At 48.3% G+C, this 9,734-nt stretch overlaps 1 protein-coding gene across 2 annotated transcripts in view; it reads left to right on the top strand.

Moving 5' to 3' along the window:
* The first annotated feature begins 1,886 nt into the window (after nucleotides 1-1,886).
* The window catches only part of LOC147624570 (putative serine/threonine-protein kinase PBL7), a 61,258-nt gene continuing 53,410 nt past the window's right edge, over nucleotides 1,887-9,734 (top strand). The window contains exons 1-5 of one of the 2 annotated variants that reach the window (XM_086819588.1): nucleotides 1,893-2,361; nucleotides 2,554-2,750; nucleotides 3,309-3,498; nucleotides 3,587-3,978; nucleotides 4,927-5,003. In XM_086819588.1, the coding sequence (XP_086675714.1) occupies nucleotides 2,250-2,361; nucleotides 2,554-2,750; nucleotides 3,309-3,498; nucleotides 3,587-3,978; nucleotides 4,927-5,003 (968 nt within the window). In that variant the 5' untranslated portion in view covers nucleotides 1,893-2,249. Of the gene's footprint in view, nucleotides 2,362-2,553; nucleotides 2,751-3,308; nucleotides 3,499-3,586; nucleotides 3,979-4,926; nucleotides 5,004-9,734 lie in introns of both variants that reach the window. The other variant, XM_086819587.1, reaches the window with a different exon arrangement.

Raw genomic sequence — 9,734 nt, 5'->3', positions numbered from 1 at the left:
TTGTGAATGTGTGATATAAGGGATGAAGCGTATTCAAAAGTAAGTGTATTAGAGATTTAGAAACATACGTATAATGGAGTAAATGTATTAGTAGGGAGTAAGTGCATTAGAGATTTGGAAGTGTATTAGTAAGGTCACTTCAAGGGCATACTTTTTACTTAAACACATAACCTCCCAAAGGCTTTACAAGTTGCTAATGTGTGATATACTTTCAAAACTTCTATTATAAACACATCTATGATTTCAATGATCTGAATCTTTCTTTTTGTATGCTTACAATGCAACGTATGTATTTTCAAGGAGAATGTGATGCTAATAAATAAAACTTTGAAATAGGTAACATTACAATCTCACAATGTGAAAAGCAAGGTAACAAGTAAACATGAATTGGTACATACAAACGCATGTGCATGGTTTTATGTCAACAAATGCCTTGAAACATATGTTGAAATAGGGAATTATCTTGCCAAGAAGTGGCTATATATGTGCATGATTGTTGGTTTAAATATAATTTGAAAGAGAGCTATAAGAAAGGGTTTCACGCAAAGAATTAAGTAAGAAAAACAGAGGTGATGATCATGGACCTTCATGTTCCAGTTGAAGAGGCATTAAACATTATAGCAGTATTCCACCATGAATATTCCAACGCATCAAAAATATTTACATGTAGCCTAGAAGATTGCATGAAAAGTGCTTGTATTTTGTTAATATGTCTCGTGCTTGGGTGGGTGAAAATGACAAAAGAGTAGTGCGCTAAAAAAGAGGAAAGAAGATTTCAACATGAATCACAGATAGGGGGAATTATGTAATCATAACAGCCTTGGATGCGAGTCGCTACTTGCTTGTGAAAGAAACACACGTTAGATATTAGCTCTTAAAATAAGTTGCACCCATGAACAAGTGTTGTTTTAAGCTAAACACACTTGTCAAAATTGTGTGATTGAAAGATATTGTGGGTAATATCACCTCAGAGAGTTTTGGCTCACATGAGCCTTGTTTTGGCCCAAAACCACTCAAGGGAGGGAGTGCCACGTTTGGATTGCTTTTGAGTTGGAGATGTTTTCTTGGCCCAACAACAATAAAAGAACCTCGGAGGTGGGACTTGGATGAGGCCCTTGACTTGAGGCACTATGCATAACAAATATCAAATTTACAAAGGTTTGTGTCAATGGTGGTCAAGGGAAAGCACCCAAAAGGCATAAAAATGGAAACATGAAAAACAACCTAATTCTTGATAGGGCTCAACAATGCTTGGAAAAATTATATTTTTTAACCAATCAAAATAGGGACAACTCTTAAATCTATCCGGTTTTAGTTTTCGGAATCTCTACTATATGCCGGTTATAACAAAAATATATGAAAAATCATTCCTTAAAATAAGGGCTACTTAATATCGCATTGGGTTTTTCTTAATTGTGGTATGTACAAATACACTAGAATGTCTTTTTTTTTGGGGCTTTTAGCTTTGTTCATGAGCATGCAAAGAATCACACTCGATTATACGAGTGTATAAGGTCTCCAAGTTTTGGTCTACACAACAATGTAGGTAAGGAAAGTCAGCAGTGGGGCATATAATTAGATCTTCTCGTGAGCTGCCCAATTTACAGAGGCGAGGTCGTAATTGGGAGGTAAACTGGCATATAGGAAATGTGTAACATGTTCCATGAGCCTGTGTGGGTGGTGGTGGTCAATGATGGGGGGAGGGGGGGACAAGTGTGAAAGGGGCCACCGTCAAACTTTCTTTTGGGCTACCAGAAAGTTTAAAAACATGTAAATGTGTGGCTCCCAAGAAGTTTACTTTCTTGTAGAAGAAGAGTCAGGACTGGAGATCTAGGGAAATGAGAGGGAATAGAAAAATATATATTGGTCTGGACAAATGAGGGGGGAAAACGTGGGTGAGAAAAGGGCGGGGGTCTCAATATATGGTTCTCTCTCTCTCTCTAGGAAAAGAATGGTGTCCCCCCCTCTTCTCTCTCTTCATAGCCCCCCCCCCCTTTGTGCAGGCCGATTTCTGCAGTTTGCTTGCATTTGCAGTACATTCGGCTAGCTTTTCGATGTGGCAATATGCGCATTTAAAGGTAGATCCGTTAATGGGTTCTTAAATTGCCGATCTATCTGTGCAGGCTGAGATAGAATCATCAAATTTCATTCCTACCCTCTCTCCCTCACACACACACACACACACACACACACCCACCCACCCACCCCACCCCCGGCACACCCACACATACACACAGGAGAATTGCGACATGGGCTGTTTTGCTTCCAAAGGGCCTAACCTCGTTTCTTCAGAAAAGACCCACAGCATCAATAAGGACTCCACACATTCGTCTGCATCTCAGCTCAGCAAGACATCTTCAGGTGAGAAACTACCATTATTTATGATGGGGAGCTCAGTTTATGAGTTGCATTGAGGATTGCTGTTTTGGGCAAGTGTTCGAAAAGTAGAAGAAGATTCTATTTTTTTCGGCTTTTCAGACGTTTGTTTCGTTCAATTACAGTAATTTCATGCGTGTCCATCCGCTTGGTTGATCTGATCATGCTTTAAAGCAGGAAAATTCAAATCCAAGCCTTCATTTGACAGCAAGAAGGACAAAGAGACACCAAAGGATGGCGGCCAGCCTATTGCTGCCCAGACTTTCACCTTCAAAGAGTTAGCTGCAGCCACCAAGAATTTCAGGCCTGAATGTCTAATAGGTGAAGGTGGCTTTGGCAGAGTGTACAAGGGACGTCTGGACACCACTGGCCAGGTTATTATGATTTTTTTTTGTGTGTGAAGCAAAACAAATTTACAAGAAATACTAGCCAGGAGGCCATCATGCATTGAGGTATCTTCACTCTCTCCTAGGAGCAGTAGAGTGTGCATGTGTATGTGCAAGCATGAGTGCATATGAAGGTGCTGGAGAAGACTTGGTTAGGCGTACTTTTGAAAGTGATCACAAAGATGGCCATTCGACTAAATGGACATGTTAGATAACCTTAGAGAGGCATACATATGAAAAGTCTTATCAAGTGCCTTGAATGGGCCTTTTGACCGTACCAGCCTGGTATAGATTAAAGGGATACTATGTCGTGCATTGAATTCGTGTCTTCGTTGTTGCATTGTGTGTGTGTGTGTGTGTGTGTGTGTGGATTGATGAAAATGTGTAGTGGACAACAAGGGACCTCTGTATAGTTGACGCTAGTATACTTTGAAAATGCATTCTTTCAGTGGAATTGACAACAAGGGACCTCTAGAGGGTACATGCTAGGTATACTTTTGAATGGTATAAGCAACACATGCTTGTAATACACACCTCAATTGGCAGATTGTGGCTGTCAAGCAACTTGATCGGAATGGGCTGCAAGGGAATAGAGAGTTTTTGGTGGAGGTGCTAATGCTCAGTCTGCTTCATCATCCCAACCTTGTGAATCTGATTGGTTATTGTGCTGATGGAGACCAGAGGCTTCTAGTTTATGAATTCATGCCGCTCGGCTCTTTGGAAGATCATCTGCATGGTATTTCGTAACTTAGAGCCAGGTGCCATATTAATGCAAAGTGGCTTCTTAGTGTATATAATTGACAGTTTTTTGTTTTTTTTTGCAGATCTACTACCTGATCGAGAGCCTTTGGATTGGAATACCCGAATGAAGGTTGCAGCTGGTGCAGCAAGAGGGCTAGAGTATCTGCACGACAAGGCGAACCCACCGGTCATCTACCGAGATTTAAAATCTTCCAACATTTTACTTGACTCTGAATTCCATCCAAAGCTGTCAGACTTTGGGCTGGCTAAGCTTGGACCTGTTGGAGATAAAACCCATGTTTCTACAAGAGTAATGGGGACATATGGCTATTGTGCTCCAGAGTATGCCATGACTGGCCAGCTTACTTTGAAGTCAGATGTGTACAGTTTTGGTGTTGTCTTGCTTGAATTAATTACAGGAAGGAAAGCGATCGACAACACCAGGGCTAGTGGAGAACAAAATCTTGTTGCTTGGGTATGTGATTGTGAAGAACATGTTGGCTTGGCAGTTGTTTCTTGGATACGAGAGAGAGAGAGAGAGAGAGAGAGAGAGAGAGAGAGAGAGAGATTTCTTGAAGGCCGAAGTAGGCCATTGGCCAATGAGACCAAAATAATGCATGTAGAAAATTTATAATAGGAGCTGCAAGGGCATCCCCTAGAATAATCGATACCTAATGAAAAAATGAAATGTGATTTTTGAGAGCAAATGCGACATGGTGAGTTAGTGACTCCTGCTCAAGTACTCTGCTGCTATGGCTGCAAGTTCAGTTTGTGTATTGACCTTGGAGTTGCTGATGTGGGTGAGAACCTCGTCCTTTGAGGGGCTATGTGGCAAGCTGTTCAAGGATCCATGGAGCATGTACAGGATACTCGTGGGCTCTCTATGGTCTCCTCTGGGTAGTTGATGTGGTTCCACAAGTCCCGGGTTTATGAGATTCTGTGGATCTTTGAGATGCCCTCTAAGACAATTCTGTGAGTGTCTAGAAGCAGCTAACCATTTGGAGGTTGTGATGAGAACTCCTTGGGGTGGGGGTCTCTCAAGGCGTTCTATATTTGGGTGTGCTTAAGCAGTATATCCTCATCTTTTGGTTTTCCAGCTCGGCGTTGCCAAACCTTCTGGTCCTGGAAAAGGGACGTTGTCTTAGCCTAGTGGGGGCCATTTTGAGAAAGTTATCTCCATTGGAATGGAGGAGTGGGAGAATTTCTCTCAACACCCCAATGAAAAGGGTAGTAATTGTTGCTGATGTTGCACAAGAGAGTTGAAAGGCAAGATCATGTCAAAGTTGATGGGTTGAAAACTGTCCTGCAGTTTGATAGTTGAATTTCTCTCCACACTGAAATGATTTTGTTGCATGGCATACCTGCATGGTGGAATTGTTTTTGTGTGAACTGTTCTACTGCCTACAAAGATCTGTATGTCTAGTTTACAGGCAGGAGACGCTCTCATGTGAACTGTGCGTGTGAAACTATATTCAGATTTTGCTTGTGGGCTGTAAACAGGTGTGTGACCCTAAACTCTTTGTTTGTTTGCACAAGAGTTATTACTCATTTTTCTATTTTGCATGTCCACACTTCATTGAAGAGTGGGTGGACATGCTATAAAATAAGTGAGTTTGGGTATTCACACTTCATTAAAGTGTGGGTGGACAGTCTATAAGTGAGTTTGGGCCTTTTATATCTTCCGGCCAGCCAGACAATTAAACAAGCACCTGGGCACTTGTGTGGGCATTGAAGTGGGCGCACCTGGGCACCTATGTGGGCACTTGTATGGGCACCCTCTCACTTATGGAGAGGTGTGTCCATTAGTGAGCACTCAGGTGGCCCAATGCATGGGAACAATTTGACTTTCTCTATTAGGCGTACTTGCATCTCTGCAGAGGAAGCAAGGAGACCACGTTTCAACAAAAAACCAGTGTGTTGATGAGCAAAACAGTCCTTACACTATAAATAGCACGTAGAGAGCTGGAGCACCCCCTCGTCAACGGATTTGCCATGCCTATCCTCTATCCTCCTTTGCGCTACCCCCGTCCCCCTCCTCTTCTCTTCTACCCGCACCTGCCTTTGCTTTCTCCCTCCCTCCCTTCCCTTCTCCTGTGTGCTGCCCTCCTTGGGTGTTTTTTCTGCTTTCCGCCTCTTGCCGCTTTCTTCTTGAGCGGCCAAGTGTTGTGCGTTTCTTCTTGCGCTGCCCAGTTTGCTTGTTATCTGCCTTGCTGCCCACCTCCTCCTTTGAGTCCCTCTTCCATCCCTTCTTCTCCTGCCTCTATGTCGCCTCCTTTTCGCTCTCATGAGCTCCCCTTTGCCTTGCTCCACATGACCCCACCTTACTCCCCCCACTCAGCCCTTCTTCTCAGCAGGTTTCCTTGTTGTACTGATCCATAGCCCTAAGCTTGATTAAGAACATTGATGCTAATTAACATGATTAAGACAGAGGAGAGAGAATGTGCAGCCATATGTAGGAAGATGCTAATGTACACATTACGAGCTTGCTGAAGCCTCCCGCCTCCACCCTGCACTGCGCGCCTGCACGCCCCCCCCTTTTCTCTGGCGCCTGTTCGCCCCCCACCTCTCCGCCGTTTCGCCTCTTCACCCCCCGCCTGCCTTCGCTCCCCTCTTCTCGCTGTTGCGCCTCCCCCCTCCTCGCCATTTCGTCCTTTCCTCTCCTCGCCGTTTCGCCTCTTCACCCCCCGCCTGCTTGGCTGCTGCGCCTCCCCCCTCCACCCCATTTCGTCCCCCCCCCCGCCTAGCCGCCTTTTTGTATTTTCGCCACCAACCCCCTCTTCGCCTGTTCGCCCCCCCCTCCCCTTTGTCGCCTGTTCGCCCCCCACCTTTCAGCCTGTTCGCGCCAGCGCCCCGCCTCCCCTCCCTTTCGCTTTGTTACCGCCCCCCCCCAAGGGCTTCTCCTTCGTTTTCCCCCTCTCCCTCCTCTTTCGTGCTGTTGTTCACCCCCAGGGGGTTTTGTTTTTCTTCATTTTCATCCGGTCTTTCGCCTCTTTGGGTGCAGCCCGCTTCTTGCAGGTTTTCCGCATTCGCCTCGCCTTCGCCTGAGCTTCAGACTCTGATGGAGACTCCTCCCGCCTCGCCTCAGAGGGACTCACCCGCAGCCCCCTCGCCCGCCCCCGAGGACATCCCCATCAGGCTTTCTCTTTCGCCGGAAGAGGAAGCGAGCCTCACTGCAGAGGTGGAACGCCTCCAGGCTCATTCCACCATCTGCCGTATAGTCGGCACTCGCCCCAGCAGAGGGGAGATCAGGGATCTTCTTCAGGCTCGCCTTCTTGCAGATGTGGGCAAGATCCTAGATGTACAGCTCCTGGGCCGGGGCCATTATCAGATCGAGTTCGAGGCCGCCCAGAGCGTTGCCAAGGTCCTTGCCATGAGTCCTCTGGACATCAGGGGTGCTCGGGCTTTCTTCAGACCTTGGCAGCATGGATTTGACCCAGCAGCGGCAGAGCAGGGAGAGCGCCTCTTCCATATTACAGTTTGTTTCCCTGGTCTCCGCCGGGAGTATCTTCCGCTCCTCTCCAGGCTCGGAGCATTGGTGGGCTCGGTACTAGAGACGGGCCCCTCAGCAGCTTCAGTGGTGGCCAGAGCAGCTGGGCTACCTTCGGTCAGAGTGTTGGTGTTCTGACATCTCCTCCCTTCCTAAGGTCATTCAGCTACCTAGGATAGGGGGGGGTGGATAGATCAGAGAGTGGAGTTCTCGGGGCTCCCGAACCAGTGCTTCATTTGCAGGCAGGTCGGTCATCTGGCCAAGGCCTGCCCTCGCAGGAGACCTCGACCCTCACCACCGCCGCAGGGTACTGTTGTACAGTACTTTGGAAGGGCAACAGAGCACATTTAAGGTGCTGTCCAAAATCTGCAGCAACCAGATTTTGGTGTTTTCATCACATACAGTGGGAGAAAAGTTGCATTCTTGCTTCCGCAGTGGGAGATAAAGCTTGGGAGAAAAACTGTGAGCACTTTGTGTGCTTTTGGTGCAGTGTTTGCACATTTTTGCAGGGAGTCAGGCATTGACAGGTTGCATTTTGCTATGGCAACCATAGGTGAGAGCTCTTCATTGCTTCAATGGTAGCCAGTAAACTCATCTCTCGAATCTCAATCAAGCAAAAACCTCGTGTGATTCCAATTCTTGACACAAAGAATAGACTACCGTTGAATTAACATAGTTTTTCCTTAATCGAAATCACCAAGAATCTAGTTGTAAATTCAATCAAATGATGGGTAGATTACCCTCATGAGAGATCAATGATTCTCATCAAGAAAATCTGGATTACGAGAAAAGGGTTTTGTGGAACCAATCTGGAACCGGGAATTCTACTTGCATAGAACCTCTGTTTTCTTTTAAAGGACTGTTTTACGCGCGAGAATGTTGGAGAAAGCATTTGGTATGTGTTTAACTAAGAAGAGACTTGTTGAGGCACAGGCATGAGGAGAGGATAAGGGGGGAGAAGGGGAGAGAGGCGCGAGGAGAGGCTAAAGGGGGGGAGGGATCCCCCTTATAAAGGGGGTCCCTCCCTCCCTTAGCCTCTCCCCCCTTATCCTCTACTTGCTCTCCTTGTGCCTATGCCTCTCCCCCCCCCTTATCCTCTCCTCGCTCTCCTCCTGCCTATGCCTCCCCCCCCCTTATCCTCTACTTGCGCCTCTCCCTCCTTATCTTCTTCTCGCACCTCTTCCCTCCCCTCCCCCCCTCTCTCCTCTCGCCTCTCCCCCCCTTATCCTTTACTCATGCTAGGGACACCTGCTCAGGCCACAGAGACCTCGGAGTGGCAGCCTGGACAGGGGCGCCACCGAGGGAGACAGCCACAGCAGCACGCACAGAGACCGCTGCAGCAGCAGCCACAGTCTCAGCCTCACTGGGTTCCCGTGAGGAACAGCTTTGCTCCCCTTCAGGAGGAGACCCCTGCAGTGACCGAGGACCAGGAGATGCCAGCTCCCCCTTCTTCACCCCCCCCACCCCCGTCCCCTCCCACCGACTCGCTTCCACCTTCGCCTCCTCCCGCCCCCGCTCCGGTTTCGGCAGCGGCTCCCTCTCCACCTCCCTCGCCTCCCCCTCCTCCCCCTCCGCCCGCCTCACCTTCCCGGGAGACCCTGGCAGTTCCCTGGCGCTCACCTGCAGTCCGGAGAGCGCTGAGCACTGACCTCGCTCGAGCATCACAGAGGAGACCTATGCCGATTAGGGCCTCACGGATTTCATCTATCCGCAGTCGGCTGAGTCGCCTTGGCATTAGACAGCGCTCGGAGGCCTTTGATTATACCTTTACACGGCTTTTTGGAGCAGAGGGCCTCCATGAGCCAGCACCCATTCGAGTTCATGTAGTGATACCTCCGGCCCGCGGGGAGGAGGCACTAGACTCAGCGGTGGCCTTCTCGTTCCCTCTATGTGGACCTTGTGATCGGGAGTGGACTCTAGAGCTCGCTCTCAGCACTTTGAAGACTCAAGCAGTTGAGTTTTCTCACCACATGAGCGATTTGGGGGTGACTGATGTGATAGGCCGACTTTGGGAGTTGGCTCATTTCTTCTTGGATCCCGGGAGTGTGGATACCTCAGGGATTCGGCATTTGGTCGTGCGCATAGTGGCAGACTTGGCACGCGACCCTGGATATGTGAGTATACACGAGGTTTCTCTGTCAGAGCAGGAGGCAGTCGCCATGGGCCACAGCCACTGGCGCCTGATCCGGGATTCTTGCAGTACACCGGGTGGGCAGATTCGCAGCCGTTCGGATGGGGACTACTCTCCATCCAAGCCGCTTGCGAAGGCCCGCCGTACGGCTGAGACAGCATCCACCTCAGCAGGGCATCCATGAGGATCATCTCATGGAATGTACAGGGCCTTGGCGGAGCACACTTTATACGCTATCGAGGTTGCTTGAGGCAGGAGCTTCAGAGATGCCTGGTTGGTGGCAGCATTGACATTTTGATGATGCAGGAGCACCACTTGGGTGAGAGCAGGATCCGGAGATATGGTTCGGTGATGCCTGGTAGATGGGACACTTTTTGGTCTGCAGGGTTTGGTCCTTCGGGTGGACAGGGAGGAGTATGCATGGTTATTGCAGATGTATGGCGGCAGGCCATTGTGGATCGAGGGATCATTGTGCCTGGTAGAGCACAGTATGTCATTCTGAGGATGCATGATGAGCTATTGGGTGTGCTCAACATCTATGCGCCCAATCATGCTAGTGCCAGAGCAGAGTTCTGGACTCAGGTTACAGATGCATTGCTAGAGGCCGCACATT

The sequence above is a fragment of the Cibotium barometz genome, chromosome 25 (genome assembly GCF_041138505.1).
Source record: "Cibotium barometz isolate CiBa-2024 chromosome 25, ASM4113850v1, whole genome shotgun sequence".
Taxonomy (NCBI): Eukaryota; Viridiplantae; Streptophyta; class Polypodiopsida; order Cyatheales; family Cibotiaceae; genus Cibotium; species Cibotium barometz.
This window is presented reverse-complemented; position numbering and strand designations above follow the sequence as displayed.